This window comes from Genypterus blacodes, unplaced genomic scaffold (assembly GCF_046128005.1).
Source record: "Genypterus blacodes isolate CSIRO-AG114 ecotype Tasmania unplaced genomic scaffold, CSIRO-AGI_Gbla_v1 ptg000058l_1, whole genome shotgun sequence".
NCBI lineage: Eukaryota > Metazoa > Chordata > Actinopteri > Ophidiiformes > Ophidiidae > Genypterus > Genypterus blacodes.
In genome coordinates, this window is record NW_027466870.1 from 3,202,423 (window position 1) to 3,222,197 (window position 19,775).

Genomic DNA, 19,775 nt, shown 5'->3' on the forward strand with positions numbered 1-19,775 from the left:
AAATATTGATTCATGTTTCTGGCAGAGCAGAGTAGATAATGATGGGATACTTCAACAATTAATTTGAAATTGCAGTTGCTTAGTTAGTTGCTGTTTCCTCTCTGCACTCCGTTTAAAACCAAATATCATAATCCATGTTGTTTACACAAAAATACGGCAGCCCTCAAGTCCCTTGTGGAAAGGAACTGGCAACCCCGACCAAAGGTAGCTTACATGCGTCTCTGTCCTGTTTGCTGACGGGTTGCCAGGTTTGGCTGGGTTTCCTGCACCCTTTGCAGTGTTTGGAGTCTCTGAGGAGCCTGTTTAGTGCTGCCAGGCCACCTCCAGCCTTTCCAGGTGCCTCTGTGAAACACAGATCAAAGCCGATGAAGGTAGCGCGAGTGGAGTGGAGGGAGAGGAGAGGAGCTGGACCGGCTCCAAGCCGCCACCGACAGAGATACTGGCACTATAGGGAAAGAAGAGAGAGAGGGAGGGAGGGAGGGAGAGGGAGGTAGGGGTAAGTGCTCTGATGTAAAAGAAGGAAGAAATGGAGATGCAGTGTGGCTATCCTGTCCATTCGTAAGCAAGAGCTAACAAGCACACACAAACACACGCACACACATTAATTCTTTGTGGACGTCGGCGCCGTTAGGGGATGATCATCAGCCTGGCTGACCCGCAAACTCCCACTGAGGTCTTCATGATGATGATATAGCAGCACAGCTTTTCATTTCGATCATTATACAGCCTGTGTGTGTGTGTGTGTGTGTGTGTGTGTGTGTGTGTGCATGTGTGCTTGTTTGTCTTTCTTAATGTCCCTGTGCGAGTCTATGTCTAATGCACACCATCGCACAGCGCCATTACCAAAGCTGCCAGTGTGACACTTTCAGACGAGCTTTCCGTTATTTACAGACTTGCTTGTTAGTCCGGATTTGTGGCGTCTCCTCCCTCGTTGCTTCTCCCCCTGCACACACGCACAATTTCCCAAAACGATAAATATTTAAGTTGGGAGAGGGGATAAAACTTTGGGATGAATCTCCTCGTAAACAAAGGTGCTTTGAAGCTGCACTAAAGCATGAGTGAGAGATCAGATCACAGCAGAGGAGCTTTATTACCTTTTACCTTAGGTTGTCACCGCTGTTTGCCTTTCTCCTCCTTTCCCTTCAATTTCTTATCCTGTTTACGTCTATTTAATTTCCTGTTTGTTCCTTCCTTTTAATTTGTTCCATCCCTACACTTAACCTCACTTACCCGCCTTCTGTCTCTCCTTCCCTTTGTCCCGTCTCCAGCGTTTGGCGAACTCCAAAGCCCACACGTCACGCTTCATCAGTGCCAACCTCCCCTGCAACAAGTTCAAGAATCGGCTGGTCAACATCATGCCGTACGAGACCACACGCGTCTGCCTGCAGCCAATCAGAGGCCTGGAAGGCTCCGACTACATCAACTCCAGTTTCATCGACGGATACAGGTAGGAAGCGGGTGACGGCAGGTTTACAGTCAAAGGGAGGGGGAGCTGATGCAAAGATGCTATTTGTGTTGTTGTCAGAGGGTTTAATCTGGTTTCCCTTGTATCCAGGCAACAGAAGGCCTACATCGCCACGCAGGGCCCTCTGGCGGAGACTACAGAGGACTTCTGGCGAATGCTCTGGGAGAACAATTCCACTATTGTAGTCATGTTGACCAAACTGAGAGAGATGGGACGGGTAGGAAACCAACACAAACACATGTCCAGTAATAGAATGAGAATGGGACATTTCGGTATTGTTTTGTCTAACTTGATGTTTGTTGTTGTGCTCAAACAGGAGAAGTGTCACCAGTACTGGCCGGCTGAGCGCTCGGCCCGGTACCAGTACTTTGTGGTGGATCCCATGGCAGAGTACAACATGCCCCAGTACATCCTCCGAGAGTTCAAGGTCACAGACGCCAGGGTACGTGTGTGTGTGTGTGTGTGTGTGTTAGTGTGTCTTGGGGTTGAGACGGTGGGAATGGAAGAAATTTGAGGCAAATATAAAAACAATCACTTCATCATTTCTCATGCATGTATGTGTTGTCTGTGTCTGTGTGTGTGTGCATTCAGAGAGAGAGTGTGAGGGGGGTGGAGGTATGGATGGTGTGTGAGCTTATTCATACAGGTTTAACCCTCAGTTATCAGTTATGTGTGTGTGTGTGTCATTCATCGGCCAAATGTGTGAACCAAGTTTAACCTCACATACTTCATCTGGATACAGGTGTGTGTGTGTGCGTGTGTGTGCGTGTGTGCGTGTCTCATGCCGGTGCACAGTAGCAGCACAGCCTCCACTCCTGCATCGAGCGAGCCAGTCACGTATTTAATCACAGAATTTGACACGCCGCGTGGGCCCTCAGGTTGTGTGTTAAATTCCCCCCTCTTTCTCCCGCGCGCTCGCTTTATTGTGTTGTTGTCTTCGCCCCTCTTTCATTTTTAATCCTCCTGCTGAGGCAAAATGTTTTTGAGATGAAAAACAAAGGCAACACCAGCGAAAGAGAGAGAGAGAGAGAGAATATGCAATGCTTCATAAAATAGAGGCGAAGAGACGCGGCCGTTGTAAGAAGATATTCGCTATATGGGACTTTGATTATTACAAACTAAATCACAGTGTTTGTATTTGTCAAGTATAATAAATGTGCAGGAATTCATCTCGGAGGCGGCGGTGCAGGAGAGCACGGCGCACGGCGGCGCAGGGAGGACAGCAGGACTTCATTTTCAGTGCAGGAGATGAACTGAGAAGGATACAATAGACAGATTATGCATATCCTTCAACATACAGAGTCTATATTTACATTCAGTATTCAGCCGCCGCCGCCATCTGAACGCTGACGGAACGCATTCAGGCAGAACGTCACGCCGTACGAGGAGGGAGACGATTAGCCGGTGGGCAAAGTACAGCCGCCGTCCTGTGAGTGAATGCAGGCCCGGCACTCGTTTGTTTATGGCGTTCGTCAGTTTTACTGTAAACTCAGCAGCGACGGAGGAGTCAGAGGTGAAACGGAGCAATAAAGGGAGGGAGATTCTGAAGATGTGTTGTCGGTTTTAATAAGGCGTGGAATACTGAATGAAGCAGGAAATGCAAAAATAGGCAAAAATGTGCATTTGTAACGGTGCCACGTATTTAAATGTCTGGTCGTTCCATTATTAGTCCACCTGACCTGGCGCTGGATTAAATGATGATTAAATCTCTAGAATGGACAAGAATTTTCATTTATGTGATAGTCAGGAGGCAAATCGGTCGCAGAGAGACGTATTAGTGACATCAAGGGGGACGTGTTGTGTTTTTTGTGTTACATTCTCTCATTTCTATTGCATGGCACAGGTGTGTGTGTGTGCCGAACAGTCAACATTGCAAAATTGTAGGTTGAAACCCACAGAAACACATCCAGAAAGAACAAAACCCTTTCAGTCCTGAGCCGCCCTGAAAGCTTCACGTTCCCAGCTTGTTGATTTGAGCACGTGTGTGTGTGTGTGTGTGTGTGTGTGTGTGTGTGTGTCTATCAGCATGGAATGGCAGAACACGCTATCGTTCATTTAAAAAACAGAACGGCGTGGAGCACAAGATGAAGTTCACTCAGCGACTGAGTATTCATCAGATTGTGAGCGAGCGTGACAGTGACATATTATGTTCAAACAATGCACTCTGTTACACGGAGGAAACAGCTGCCGAGCCAACACCTGGCTGTGTTAATTGCTGGTAGCATCAAGCAGACAGCCCGTCCTAGAATGCAAAAATGCCTCTCTGCACACACACACATACATACACACACATGCACAGATTTGTTCACTCAAGTTTACTAGGAAACAACTTTATTCACAAGGACAAATGGGTTCAGTTTTGCATCGTGTGCTGTGTTAATCAGCTCTCTGGATGTAAGGCGGCCCGGCTGCTCTTGTTTCATGGTGAAACGCCGTATAAAAGTCATTTCACATGCAGATTTGTTTGTTTGCGTCGGAAACCAGGACTTTTATTTCACCGTTAACGCTTTCAAGGCAACTTAAACCTTGAATTGATTGTTTAAGATTGATGTTTGATGTTTCAGGCTTGTTAGTTTGTATTTTTCTGGTTTTGTGTCTTTCACTCGCCCCCCTCCCTCCCTCCTTCCACCTCCCCTCGCTTCCACTCTTGCCTCTTCCTCCCCTCGCTCCACTCATCCATCAGTCGGCCCCATCGATCGGATGGCAGGATTATCCTATCCAACATGGTCTCCGGGAGAAGACGCTTGTCACGGCAGATACGCTATTGATTAACTTTAACTAGGAGCCACTCGTGCTGCACACACAGACACAAAAACGACAGGAGAGAAAATAGAGAGACAATTGGGCCAAGGGAGGGCGGGGGGACGGCACAGTGGTGAGAGGAAGTGTGTGTGTGTGTGTGTGGCCAAAAGCTCTGTAGTGTCCAGTTTCATTTTAAAGGGACAGTTAGTGAGACTTTTACTGCCTCCTTGTTGCTTAATGTGTAATTTATTAAAGAGTCATTCTGGTCTGAGGAGGATCCAGAGGCCTTTATGAGGATTTTGAGTGGGAATACAACCAGCAACCCTGCAGTAAAGAAGCTACGGACCTCAGATCCTCTTTGGGCATCCATCTTTGTCCATCTCACCTCTGCGTCCTTTCCTCCCATCTCCACCGATCGATGCTCACCTCCCTCCTTTGTCTCCCTGTCTGCAGGACGGCCAATCAAGGACAGTCAGGCAGTTCCAGTTCACCGACTGGCCGGAGCAGGGCGTGCCCAAGTCCGGGGAGGGATTCATCGACTTCATCGGCCAGGTGCATAAAACCAAGGAGCAGTTTGGACAGGACGGACCGATCTCTGTCCACTGCAGGTAAGACACCAAGACACCAAGAAGGTCCAAGTGAAGGGTTTGATCTAGTTCCTCTTTCCTCGTCTTCTGAGGCGGATTTATGTTTGCAGCACAGCACCTCCTTCTCCTCCTCCTCCTCCTTCTCCACCTCCTCCTCCTTCTCGTCTTCCTCCTCCCGTGCGGTCCGAGCAGCATCATCATGTATGATCCCTCCTCTCTCCTTATTGCCACTGCAGCACACTACACTACCCCCTGCTCCTCCGCCAGCCCATCTCCTCCATAATTGATAAGGCCGAGATGCAGCCTGGCATTTGCAAAGAGGAGGGCGCATGAAATGATACAGCCGTTCTCTTTGCTTTTTATGATCACACACCCCCTCTCACATACACACACACACACACACACAATGCATTTTTATCACCCCAGGTTGTAACTTCCAAGGTTACCTTTGTCGTTCCGTCGGCGTGCTGGACCGAGGTAGAAACCCTCATTTGGAAATAGTCACCTCCAAAACCCAAGATTACTCGACTTTCCCTCCCACAATGCATCTGGGAGGACAAGAGAGATTCGGCCTAAATGGGTTTTCTCCTCTTTTTGCTGTGTGACAACAGACATATTCCAAAATCCTGTATTGTATGATGGACAAAGAACCTTAAACACAGTGTTTACTCCATCATCTGCCGCCCGCTTACGTGTTTACACAGATTGGATGATTTTTTCCCCTCATATTATGGAAAAAGAAAATCAATTTTATATAAAGCACAGGCGCCATTACATCAGCCAGCCCAGCGTCACCTGACCTGTCTTAAAAGGCGTTGATGTCATCTGCGATCAAAAGCCCGGTGGGAGCAGTTAGACGTGTCAGGGCGGTGGGCGGGAATAGGCGAGGAATAACCCCAATAACAACTCCACATCAATACGGCCATTATTGGAGGGGGACGTGTCTCGGTGAGTGACTGGTGGTAATGGACAAATAGACCGATGAGCAAATTGTCTTCAGGGGGGGACAAAGGTTTACAGGCGAACAGAGAGAGAGAGAGAGAAAGAAGCAGCACCGTGTGCACACTGAGAGACGACGTCATGGTGACATTTCTGCTCGTATATGACTGAATAAATATGTAGCTCCTGATGTAAAGGACGTGGGTAATGTGAGACATTTATTCATTTAATTACTTTAATTTACTGCTTTGTTGCGACTATAGGCTATAGAATTTACACCCGGCTTAAAGATGCTGGTATTAGTCATAGATATTTTTTTCCCAGTGCACAATAAAAGCATCAAATGGGCCCCATTAAACGTCCCACTGAGCAAGCTGGGTTAGTGTGACCCGAGAGTGGCAAATGAAAGGCAGATACACACACACACACACACACAGTCCCATTCACACCTACGGGCAATTTAGAGTTTCCAATTCAACCTGAACTTCCATAGGGAGGGAACAGCCTTCTTCGTCCATCATCCCTCTCTCTAACTTCATAATCCCTCTCTCTCTCTCTCTCTCTCTCTCTCTCTCTCTCTCTCTCTCTCTCTCCATCCATCCTCCTCCCCAGCCACTATCTAATAGACCCACATGCTTTTTGTCATTAATTGCCTGATTACGTCGTGTGAATGGGGACACCAAATCCTCTCGGCCTGCTGTGGATCGACAAACCTTCAGATTTGGGGAGTATCAGAGAAAGAGAGAAGGAGAGAGAGGGGGGGGGGGAGGGCGACACAGAGAGACAGAGAGAGAGTGAGGAAGAGAGAGCGAGAGATGTGCTTTGGGTAGGTTAAGAAATACTGCAGGCTTTGAGGTTGGTAATGGCTGGTTGGATGCCGTATGTGTGTGGGTGTGTGTTGGCGGGTGGGCGGTTGATCATAAGTTCTCATGTCCTTAGCCAAGATGCCGAACACACACACACTCACACACACACAATAAATTTCTCTGTGCAGCCGTTGTCGTCTCTCTTCCCTTCAGCAGAGCAGCGTTGTGAGATGGAGGAGGCCCAAGTAAATCTCTTGTCATATCAATTATTGTTCCATTGGTGAAGTGGAAGTCATTTCACAGCAAAGCAGCTTAGAGCAGGCGGCCCTCGAGTCGTTCACAATCTGAGTTAAGACTCGGCAAGCAGCAGCGGCAGCAGAAGCAAAGTGTTTGCGAGTGTGTTCCCAGTAGTTTGTGTGATTTGATGACGGCTGGTGGTTTAATACCGTCTGTCACTCTGGAGTCTGTGTCGGCCATCTTTGATACGTTTAAGGGAAGTTTGTTGCTGCTGCTGTGGAGAATTTCTGGGTATTTGTGTTTCTTTGCCACACTAAAAACAATGCATGTCGTTTCAGTGCTGGCGTGGGCCGAACCGGAGTCTTCATCACTCTCAGCATCGTCCTGGAGAGGATGCGCTACGAAGGCGTGGTCGATATCTTTCAGACAGTGAAGATGCTCCGGACACAGAGGCCAGCCATGGTCCAGACTGAGGTCAGAGGTCACAAAGACACACACACACACACGCACACACACTCTCTGTTTGTGGTAGCTGACAGGATTCATGTCACCTGCTGTTGTGTTGATGCTGCTAGGTGATGAAACTGAATGAAACTGTATGGTGTTTGATCAGTTATCAAGCATTTAGAATGAAGAGTTGATGAAGTGTTGAAGAGCAAAACAGCTGCTGATATCTGTCCCTCTCTCTCTCTCTCTCTCTCTCTGTGTGTGTGTGTGTGTGTGTGTGTGTGTGTGTGTGTGTGTGTGTGTGTGTGTGTGTGTGTGTGTGTGTGTGTGTGTGTGTGTGTGTGTGTGTGTGTGTGTGTGTGTGTGTGTGTGTGTGTGTGTGTGTGTGTGTGTGTGTGTGTGTTCTCCCTTGTAGGATGAGTACCAATTCTGCTATCACGCAGCACTGGAGTATTTAGGAAGCTTTGATCACTATGCAACGTAAAAAGCCATCTCTTCCCCCCAGAATCCTGTCACCCCCCCTCCCCCCTCTACAGTCTCCTGAGCCATATCCAAACCACCAAAATCCCAAAAGCGAAAAATCCGAAATGACAACTAACAGACGTAATTAAAAGTCCTCAATAACAGGATTCCATTGTAGATTTTTAGAGGAAGAAGAAGAAGAAGATGGAGGAAGTCCAATCAGGCCGCCGGTATAGAATGATTCCTATTTTACTAAGTGACCCTGCAGACCAAGAAAACAAGATCCTCATCAGGAGAGGAACCAGAAACCTGTGGCTCAAGCTGTGGGGCGGGTACCGATCAAAGTGTCAAGACTGCTTACCTTACCTCAAGTGTTTCAATGTGGAGGACATTGTAAACATTTCGTGGACATTTCTCTTCTCAAAAATATCTTTGTGGTGCAACGATAGCAAACGAGAGGCGGCGAAAAGCGAAGGAGACAACCGGAAAACAAATGGCGAGAGGCAAACGGGCGTAGCTTAGACGGGGGAGAGTTTCTCTTGGGGTTTTGTTTGGATACGCCAGCGTAAACGGGGGACGTTCACTTGTTTGATCGAAGTGCTTTGTGCGTGATCTCCAGAGGAACGACCCCCAAACGTGAACGCGAAACAAAACGAGAAAAGCGGTGCAGACGAAAGCAGCACGAGAACCATATCGACATCTCCCGCTCACGATATGTGCATACTTCACACGGGGAAAAACACGCAAAACGCTTGAAGTATTCATCCCGCCCGACTGAGCGGCGACCGACGGGAAGAAACAAAGGCCCTGGAGAGCAACAGTGTTTCTGCTTCACGTCTCCAATCAGCATCTTCAGCATCCTGGAGACGCACCGCAGAGTATTCAAACCCCCCTGCCAAGCTCACGCATCAGTCGCCGGAGAATTCGAGGTGGGAAAGGTGAAGTTGGGGCGATAGACGCCGGTGTCCCGTGTCTTTTTTACAATCACTCCTCTCTTTGGAACCACGGCGTCACGGGGCTTTGGCGTCGCCGTCCGTCAACTCAGGGCGAACGGAGCGAAGCGAGCGAGGATCGGCCTCCGCACCAACCCGTCAGCGACGCGAGGCTCTCTTTGTGTACAGTGACCAACACTCATCGCCATCGTTTGGAACTTTTTGTCTTATGAGGATTTATCTTCCTACTTTTTTTTGGGTTGTTGTTTTCGGTCAAAACCAGACATGCTGCTTTATCTCGTGTACGTGTGACTCTGTGGGAGTGGCCAGATCTGTCAACTGCTAAGATGCCCCGGCCGGGCGGGTGTGTTTGAAAACTACATCCAGGTGACATCATCACTCCCAGCCCGCTCTCTCTCTCTCCCCCTCTCTCTCTCTCTCTCTCTCTCTCTCCAGCCTCCTCTCTCGCTCATCCTTCGGTTGTAAAAGACACTCCAGAGTGGCAAAGGCCTTCGCCGTTCCTTCACGTGGTTGAAAATTTGGCCTGTAGTTCCACCGGACGCGTGTTTGATACCTGGTGGACGTATTCTTTTTTTGTTAGATGTCTCAGTGGGTGACGCTGCCTGCCACTAACAAGGCAGCCGTGTCAGATCCGGACGCCATGATGTGGTAACGGCGTTCTTTTGGTACAACTTACTTGCACATCACCCCCCTGCCCCAAAAAACAAAACCTTGTGTCAAAACGCCCCAAAACAACTGCAGGTTGGATTCGACGCCCTCATGCATATCTGTCTGATTTTAAAGGGTGACGCCATGGAAACGGGCAGGTTTGGCTTTAGCCATCAGTGCTTCGGGCGATGGATTGTGCGAAGGTTTGGGACGAGCGTGCACACAAACTAGAGCGATGGACACAACTGTGTGTAACCTTTTCTTATTTCCAAAAAAGCCTTATTGTTATTGTAACATTATAAAAACATTAATGTTGTATTATGACGACTTATTTTACATTACATAGTTGACTCGTTCTTTTGAATTTATTTTCCTTTAGGTTTTTTTAACAGAGATGTTGTATCACATTTTTTAAAAATTAGCAGTAAAAAAAAACAAAATGCTTATTTGTTCATATTAAGTTGAAAGACATTCTATTTTTTCACTGTAGAAATGTTTAGTCTGTGTGTGTGTGTGTGTGTGTGCGCGCATATACGCACTCATGCAGACACACATGCATATAGTATATTTAAATGCAGATTATAAAGATATATCCAAAACAGTATGAATTACTTTTCTCTCCTCTTCATCATTGGTTTCCAGGCTCGTGCTTAGAAAAAAAAAGCGATGATTTATTGTTTTGTTTAGATTTTGTTGTTTTTGTAATCTTAGCGTTGAACTTCTGCCTGCGGGTGGATCCTGTGCCCTTTTTAAACTCTGCTGAGATTCTTTCTCTTTAATAAGTTGTAGGCGTTAGTATCCTCTTGTTTTTAATCTTTATTTCATGAGAAACTGAACTGGTTACGAGCTCTCTGATCATCCATGAGTTTCCATAAATGACTTTTTTTTTGTTTTGTATTGTAAATCATCCTGTGCCTCCTGTGATCATGTGTCAGACGAGGACCGCCACTGTTTTCTCCTTCTTTTCAGGCATAATGTGATCATTCATTTTGTCAAATATCCACTATGATCTAGAATATAATACCTGTAAATAAACAAATATATAGATTATATGTATTTGTATAATTTGACCCCCTGGAGATCGATTGTACTTAAAGTGGGGAGAGAATTACAAAGATCAGAACATTCTGCTTCATATCCAATTTTGAGATATTTGTAAAGCCTGGTTTCTCTCCTTCTGATACGTTCTCTCTCCAGCTCGGCTTCCTGGTCCTTAACTACCCGTTTGCTTTCTTTCTCTACCTTTTTAATTTCCCCTGCTAGCAGTTAAACTGGGAGAAATGGCAGCTTTAGTTCCCGTACCTGTGGCCTCAAAAGCATCAGTGATCTGCTTGGTGAATGCTGGCAGAGGCTGGATGTGTGTGTGTTTGTGTGTGTGTGTATGTGTGTACGGCTGATCCAAACCAGGAAAGCAACCAGGAATCCAGATTAACTGTCACTGATAAACTCAGACAGTGTTCTTTTTTTATCATTTGACTTCCAAAACAGAAAGGTGGGATTCCTGCTCTCTCCCCCTATGAGATCATTGCGTAATAGCTTCCCACAAATGTCCTCAAAATGGTCAACTGCCTAAAACTTCCAAGGTGTTAACAATAAATCAATATATTGCTCGCTGAAGGTCAAATATGATTCAATTGCTTCATGACGTGTTGATTTATGTTCTCCATATTACATTTCTTCTCCTTGTATAGAACCATACGATTGTTGTTTCCTTTGCCATGTTTTTGTTGTGGGATGCAGAAAGAAATCAGGACTCAGTGCGAAGCAGCCGAGGAAAGACAAAGACGACAAAAACTTGCTGCGAAAATGACACATTTCCAGCACCTCATCTCCAAAAAACTGTTGGAACCTTGAGATGTTTCACGATGAACTCAATTCTGAACTATGGAACTCTTAAAAACTCAAAAGACTGCGAAAGGGCCAAAGCCAAAACCCCCAAAACCGTGGACGTCTTTGGAAGCTTGTGCAATGTGTTACTCTTTTTGACTTCATGTAAAGATGCTAGACTTTTTTGAAAAACAGCGGCCAAAATTACCCGAGTGTGTCGCTGATTATGGAAAGGGGGTGGGGGAAAAGACTGGGGGGGCGGGGCCTAAATTGAGAAGGGGAAAAAAAAAACACTGACAAAAGATTACATCCAAAAAGAAGAGAACGTATACATACAACAGCCAACAACATGAAAAAGAACCCAAACACAGCAAAATAGTTTTCCTTTGTATGAGGGCCAAGTGCTATCGCTTTCAAACTGTTACTTCTAACTGAAACAATAATTGGTTTAAAGCCACTGTGTATGTAGATATGTTGACTTTGTATTAAAGAAATGTTGTCTGAAAACATCTTGGTCTGTCGTTTAGTAGCTCTGCTGTCTGATGGAACGTGGAACGCACATGGAATCGCGGCCTCAACCCACCAAAGTGAAGCTATTTCACCTATACAACCATTCATTTTTGTCCGTCACAACATCGCTAATACACAACCGCCTGAAATTGGAAACCTGCCCTGTATATTCCCGGATGATGCATTCAGGCGCTTTCATTTTGCTCATACCCGTCTTGAGTAGCTTCCTCTTATATTCCGCCTCCAGCCTCTTTACAAACATATTCCACTGTGTCCTTTAGCCCCTTCCAGCTTTACAAACGGCACTCAAACGGGCTGAGGTAAACCTTCACCCTGTAGGATTAACTCTCATCTCTCCTCGAGTGACATTCTACACATGCCTGATAACGTCCAAGTGAAACGACTTCAAATGCTAAGACAAATCTTCATATATTTATTTACCAATGGCGGCTTTCAAATGTAAGAAACCATGAGCTAAATAATTCATGTACTCAAAACGGCTCTTTGATTACATCCCATCATATCACACCTTAGATTAGCTGCAGAAAGTGAGGCAACAAGCGATTTGTTATATGGAACTGCAATCTGCATCAAGATTCTGTTCATTTGCAAGTGAAAGAACATTTGAAAGGGATAATCCAAACAGTCTGATACTCAATTTTAAGGGCGACGTTTCTAATTGTCTTCTGACGGAGCTGCGTTTCAATCCAGGCTTCTCTAATAGTGGCCAGCCAGCAGACCGAGTGTGAGGGGGGGAGAGTCGGCAATGAAGTGAATTAGGGTGGCGATTATGCAGTGATTCAGACAGCAGCTCATTAGGACCCAGCTAAGCAAGCAATCAACGAATCGATGTGACAGTGGACCCAAAAGCCACAGAAATGTGTAATAAATGGCAAAGCGATAAATTGGATTATCCGCAGCCCCGTGGCCGAGCTCTTTCTGTTACAAATGACAAATCAATCCAATCGTGCCACCGAAAAAAAGCCAAAAGGAGCAGAATGGGAGGCCTTGGTATGGCGGAGGCCCGTGCTCCAGACATGGCTTGTTAGGCTTGTGGTTCTGCAGAGGTCATTTCTCTGTGATATTCAGGGCTCTAAAATATTCATGGCGGACCATTAGGTGTTTATGACCTCCTTTTATAATCTAAGATTTACTGACATTTGGGCTGAGGCCAGAATAGTAAAGGTGTCAGGAGGGCTCCCCTTTCACATGCATCTCTCTCCTTTGGGCAGGAGAAAGTCTTTAACATAAAAGTGATGGATGCAATCAATAATAATGAGGCATATCATTACCACGACTTAGCCCTAATATCAAACAACAGTGATGGACATATGGAGCAGACAGACAGACAGAGAGACAGACAGATGACACTGTCAGGGCTACTAAATTAGTATTATTACATGATGAAATGAGTTACAAACTAAGAAGTACTTAATTTCTTCGTTGTCCTCCACAAAACTGCAGTATCATACAGAGCAAAACAATTCATAATACAGTGGCAGTGCAAGAAAATCATTTTTAAGAATTCTCTGAAAAGTTAAATATATTCATGTTGGGTAACCTGGGTGCAGCTGCTAGACTTCAAGTAAATCTGCTTAAAAGCCTGAAAACTTCTTATAGACTGGAGGGGGGGGGGGGGGGCTGTGTGTGCCCGCGTCTCTGAAAAGCCTTTGCTGCCATCTGCAGGTGAGCTACTGTCATGGCAACCAACCATTAGCAGAGATGAACATAGATGATGTGGTTTCAAATTGACCACTGTCCATCATACACACACACACACTCACAGTTTCCATGTGTTCTAGTCAATCAGCATGGGGATTTTGCATGGAGGAGTAATTATCTGTGTGTGTGTGTGTGTGTGTGTATATGTGTGTAAGTATTTCAATGCCACCATAGCAGCACAGATAGATTTGAATTCTTGGGTACTTTGCGTGTGTTTCTCCAGCTGAGGGAGTCTTGGCGTGATCATTGTTTAGCAGTGAATAGCAGAATCATCAATCCGTGCTGTGACATGACTTCTGTTATTGGCTGTAATCGCTCTCCTCTTCCCTCAGTCCTTCTCTTCCCTCCGTGTCCAGCCGCAGCTCCACTGCTGATGAATTGTGGGTATTAAAACAGAATCCTGTTTGAGAGGCAGTGAGGGATACAGTAACATCCCCCCTCTCTCTCTCTCTCTCTCTCTCTCTCTCTCTCTCTCTCTCTCTCTCCCCCTCTCTCCCTCTCTCATCCATCACTTCTTCTGCTCCCTCTCTCGTCGTTATTCCTCTCACTCGCCACACTCACTCTCAGGTTTATTTTGACATTATTTTCCCTGGAATCTCATCCTCACTGTCACAATCTCTAGTGTCTCCTCCATGTTTGTGACACTGAATTCGAATGTCATTTCTGGCTTTCTGACACATGCTGCACTGCAGGAAGCCACCGTCCTAACAAACGGGACAGCATTGAATTATAGTTTCATTACGTGGTAGTTGAAGTATTTTCCCCGAATTCCTTTTATTTTTGGTTTAGCTTCTTGTATGGCTGCACTCAGGGGTTCTTGTGTTTGGCTCGGTGCCTGCTGATATGAGGATGGAGAGGAGAAACATTGCAGCCGTGATTCAACCATGTTTGGAGGCTGAAGCTTCTCTGGAGGTCTATATTCTGCTTTAATATAAATATAAGAGTTTCATCACATCCTTGACTTGGATTTTTCCCATAAGTGACATTTCCTGTTATTGGTGTGTGTGTTTGACTGCGTAGTGTTGAAACCAGTTTACTAAGAAGCAGAAAGCAAAACCTAAAAAAGAATTTCTCGTCTTTCCGGTCTGCTTCATTTGTAAGGAAAATGTATTGGCTCCCATGACATCATCATCTAAAAACAAAAAATGCACACAAAAAAATGCAGTATTTTCTCTGCATAATTTACTTTCCAAACCTAATTGAAGCTGAAATCTTGGTATACTATCATTTTTCTGTCCAGGCCCATGTAAGAACAAAGGAATCTCTCTGTTTACTCTTGTGCACAAAGTCAGCACACACTTGGATTATCACCTTTCATGCCCTACAAATTTAGTATCATGGATATGAGCTATTAGGCTTTATAGTCACGGAGCGTTGAATTATTGATGAGGATGCACAAGTGGCTGTGCTCTTTTCAGCTTGTTATTCAACATTTTGTGGCTGCGCGTGAAAGAATTCGTAAATGAATTAATAAATAGATGAATAATGTCACACACTAACGTTTAAATGGGCGTATCAGCAGCTGTGTGTGCTGTTAAAATGGAAATGTGTCAAATAATGGGCTGCAGAAGACGAACAGGATGAAAAGAGATCATCCAATGCCGTTCACTGAAATCCCCTTTTAGTGCGTTTTGCAGTAATGACGGAGGTTACATGAAACCATCAGCGAGCGTTGGAACCATTAAAGCTTCCTTTCAGCCAAATCGCATTCTGGTTGGCCGCAAATGCACACGACGCGAGATTTCTGTAAACATGTCCATTTGGAACACAAATTAATCACATTCTGCTGGAGATAGGAGCGGAGAAATTGAGAGAAATTGAGTTAAGGCTGACAAATGATACAATAATGTTCCGTAGCGGCAAAGAGGCAAAGCATCGACTCCACCTGCACGCACGACTGTTGTTAAAATGGCACTTAAACTATTAGCTCACATGCTAGCAAATCACATGTTTATTTATTTATAGACTCCAAGCTGACATCCTGCTTGTATATTTATTTGTCTTGGCTCCTTTAATTGCACAGGGGAAACTCTGCGGTGGATGTTTCCTCCTCCTCCAATTAAGGCATTGAGCGATACACAAAAACTCCTGTCCGTGTTCCGTAAGAGGGCTCAGCCTAAAGAGAACAGCGGCGTTAATAACCTCTTCCATTACAGCGTCCATGTGGGCTCCTGTGACACACACACACACACACACACACACACACACACACACACACACACCTAGCACACACACACACACACGCTGTGGCCGTGGTGCTACACTGAATGATGAGAGGGAGCGATTAGTTCGGGGACAGTGGGGTTGCGATGAACAGCGTTGCGTCAGGTCATTAGTGTAAAACTAAGCAAAAGTATTGGAGCTGCTGGATTAATGTGAGTTGGTGGTTTGTCCACTTAGTCTGGAGACTTGGACCAGTCGTGTCTCTGCTCTCTCACTGTAAGCTTTTACCTGAGGGAGGAGATGTTGCCTAATGTGGTGGCTCCAGAAAGGTCCAAAGGTTCGATCGCCACAAACATCTGCATATCCTGTCCACGCTTATGCATCCTGTTTCTGATAGCACTGATCATAATGAAATGAGTCTCCAGGGCCTCATCGTGCATTTGGATGACTCACGCCTTTCACAGTGAATAATTGGCCTCAATGCCGCTGCTGTTCCAACATGCCCGCACAGATGGACGGGAATAAAAAGAGACACCACATTTCAAAGACCTTCTTCTTCTTCACGCTCACGTCTCTAAGTAGTCGGCAAGAAACCGCTCCTTCCTTCTCCTGCATTTTCCTGTTGCTGAGCTGCAGGGAACGTACTGTCGCACTCAACAGAACGTGTCTGTCGTCGTCAGACATTTGCCACAGGTGCGGCCCTCGGGTGGAGTTCAAGCAAAGTTCATGGAGTTTTTTCTCAGGCAGCTTGGGGGCTTTGTGTTTCCCCCCCTGTGCTTTCCCGGCTCATTAGGGCGAGAACAGAGCAGCAAACTCGGGCGGAAGTTCTTCGACTGATGTTTGTCAGCAGAGCAGGGGACTGATAGTGTTGCTCTGTGTACCCTGTATCTGTTTTATCTGAAGTTTATACTGGAGAAGTTGACAGAGCTTGACATGTTTTCTTCTTGTTGCTTTTCTGCCAAATGCTTAAAGGCACAAGCATTCATCTGTGGGAGCTGTTGGTAATGTCCTCATGCCTTACAGCAGCTTCCCTACAGCAATCTGGGGAAAAGTGTCTTATTGTTATGGAGCCGAAACAGGAAATCCGGTTGCTTTACTAGCGGTGCGGTGGCTCTAGCTCCATTGTCATTACACAGATATCACATATGGATCTAATAAATGAATAGATTGTACAGGAAGGCATTTTGCTGCGCTCACATCTGCATAAAGTTTGACACACACAATGTTCTTCTCACATTTGAGGAGAAAAATTCGGACACAAGATTCGGTTACTAAATTCCAATTCGAGCCTCTCAATCTGTCACACTGGAGCTGGTTTCAGTGTCGAGAAGGTCAGAAACACAGAACGTCCTTTTCCCTGTAATCTGCAAATGTTAGACTTTCTCTTTCACTTTCTCCACATATGCTTCCTCCATCTGGATCTGCTTTCAGACTGGGGACATTCCAGTCATGTTCCTGCTTCTTCCTTATCCTATTCCATGTGCGTGTGTGTGTGTGTGTGTGTGTGTGTGTGGGTGTGTGTGTGGGTGTTGTGATATGCAACAGTAAACAACTCTTTTTGGTTTGGTTCCAATTAAAATCTTCTGGGACCCTGAACGCTCCGCTGTTATGTGGAATGCAGAGAAACATGCAAGCACCTTTCTGGGACGGTTCTCACAGATCACTTCTCACGGTTTGGTGTCATCTGCAAAGAACATTTGGGAGCCTTTAATGGTCTATGAAGCAGGAAAGGCCAATCATCCGCGTGCACGCTCAACCCACAACGTCTAATGGGTATTTCAGAGTTTGTTTACAATTGATTTGTGTCCACGAAGAGAAAATGCTCAGAAGATAAAGGTCATGCAAGGACACTGACCTGCATCTCTGCATACAGCACAACGGGAGCCAGAATGTCTTATACAGATACTTTTCTAGGCAATTAACACAATCAAGCTCTTAAAATGTCTGGAAACATCAGATCAAGATGTAGCTTTTACACTTCTGTGTGGCGTAGATCCATGTGTTTTCTTTATCGTCAAAACAAAGACAGAGACAGAGACATCAGGCACATTTGCTGTAAATGATGTCTAACCTCCACCATCAGATGCTTCATTGTGCTTCAGGAACCACATGTTGCCAAATAGCTTTGAGATTAGGGGCCTGAGTGCCAACCTGCGGGCATTAGCTCGTCTCCTTTAATGCAATTAGCTACCAAATCGACCATTTTGGAGTTAAACTAAGCAGAACCTGTTTGTTCCCAAGCAGCCGAAAACTGCAGATGGGGGAACAGCAAGACCACTGCAAATAGTGAAGCTGTGCACAAAGCCTCGTCCCTAAAAATACAAGAAACAAAGACTTGCTTTGGTTTAGACTGCCACATCTCCCTCTCAACCCTCTGGACCCGGAGAGTCTCGCTTCTTCACAGGTCAGTGAGAACAAGATGTGCATCACCTGGAGATGGAAACAAATTCACATCTGTCTTAACCTGAATTAATGATTGGGCAGCAAAACTCTAGAGACCAAACTAGAGGGACCCTTCAAAGTGTGACAGCCAGGGACGTGAGCAGCGGGAGAGTTTGTTTGGGATGAAGTTTGTAGGACTTAAAGCTTTAGACATCATACATGCATAGGGAGGATGCGCTCTGCTTGGTGCTTGAACTTCCCGTCTCTAGTCTTGACTTTGCTTTACCCTGCATCTGTTTTTCTCCCAAACAGCTTCACATGCATTCCCAGCAGGGGGCTGTTGCCTAAATGTGATACATGGTAGTTGTTCCAACCCCCAACCATCCCACCCCCTTATCTCCAAGCCTTTCATCCACCACCAGGGGAATAGCACTTAAAGAGGGAATCTCAGTCCTTTAAGGAGAAATCCCAGAGGAAAAAATACTTTGAACAGCCACCTTAAAGGCCTGAGGGGAGGAGGCCATAGATTTGTCAAATTCAGCCCTGCATCATGGTGTGATTCAGACTGTGATATACTAGTAGACCTAAACTTTCTCTCCCCTGTCAGAAATTGTGGGGAAAAGAGTCAACAACTGTGCCTCCCTGTGCTGTCCCTCTCTCCTTTCTCTATTCTCTATCTTTTTCCCTATCCTTCTCTCTAAATCCAACTGATCAATTTAGATGGTCATCCACCTAGAGCCTGGGTCTGCCTGAGGCTTGTCCTGTTAGAGGGGAGTTTTGGCTTGATGTTGTTGCCAAAGTGCTTGTTTGGCTTCTGTAAATGCTCTGTATGTGAAGTGCCTCGAGACAATGTTTGTTGTGATTCAGTGTTATATAAAAATAAAAGGAAGAAAAGGAAATAGTCAAATAGTCAATCAAAACAACATTATAAACAGTAATAAATGAAAATGAGCCAATTAATGAAATGTGTCTTTTTAGCAAATTGAAGGTACAAAGGAAGTATTTTATATTTCTGTGGTCGTACATCATTAAAGTTCCTGTTGTGTCGTGTTGAGTAAGAAGTTCATTTGGGACAAAAATGCAAATTGTAACAAAAATATGCAATCCCCGGGGCTTAATAAAAGGAACAACATTTTTAACCAAAATGGTAAATGGATTGTCTGGACTGAGGCTTTGCTCACATTGTAACATGAATGTGTGATGATTAAATGTTTTAAATAAAAGATCACTCCAGCTGTGTCGTCAAATTAACAAGAGGTTGCTGTGACTGTGTGAATCAGTTCATACACTGGAAATAGACGAATCTCTGACTGAAGATGATGCCAGACTCCATATCTGCTTCTGCTTTATTTTGCTGATGTTCAAATTGCGTAAGCTGTGACCCTCAGGGGGGCTCATGGTCAGCTTTGTTCCCGTACTCGCCTCATTTCCAGCTTTCTATTAAGGAGGATTTTATAGATGCTTGTGGCATTTTAGGTTCCCCAAAATCCTCAGGCTGTGATTAAGAGGGCCAGCACTCAGATTAAGGGCTCGTATAAAGGCTCTTATAAATGTGTGTTATTGTATGTGGATGTTGACTGCGGTTTGTTACTTGCAACACTTTGTTCACCACAAACCAGAGATGAATAGATATGAGGACCATGTTGGCTGCATATCAGAGCAGGAGTGTGGCGATGTGTGTGTGAAGGCAAAATAGAAGTGGTGCGTAACAATAACATGTGCATTTGATATCTTTCTCTCTCCCTTAGTGTGTGTGTGTGTGAGAGAGAGAGGGCTTATTTGAAGCAGAGACAAAGAAAGAAAGCAAAGAAAACTAAATGTATTTAGTCATAATTATTCATATAATTAATCAGAAACTGCATTTAATCAACATCTCCAATAAACA

The 19,775-nt window shown here is 45.3% G+C and overlaps 1 protein-coding gene across 3 annotated transcripts in view; it reads left to right on the top strand.

Annotated features, from left to right (window-relative positions):
- The window catches only part of ptprsa (protein tyrosine phosphatase receptor type Sa), a 190,901-nt gene extending 179,611 nt beyond the window's left edge, over positions 1–11,290 (top strand). For all 3 annotated transcript variants that reach the window (XM_076153086.1, XM_076153085.1, XM_076153087.1), the window contains 6 exons: positions 1,269–1,447; positions 1,556–1,682; positions 1,782–1,907; positions 4,661–4,815; positions 7,115–7,250; positions 7,639–11,290. In XM_076153086.1, the coding sequence (XP_076009201.1) occupies positions 1,269–1,447; positions 1,556–1,682; positions 1,782–1,907; positions 4,661–4,815; positions 7,115–7,250; positions 7,639–7,707 (792 nt within the window). In that variant the 3' untranslated portion in view covers positions 7,708–11,290. The remainder of the gene's footprint in view (positions 1–1,268; positions 1,448–1,555; positions 1,683–1,781; positions 1,908–4,660; positions 4,816–7,114; positions 7,251–7,638) is intronic.
- Positions 11,291–19,775: the final 8,485 nt, after the last annotated feature.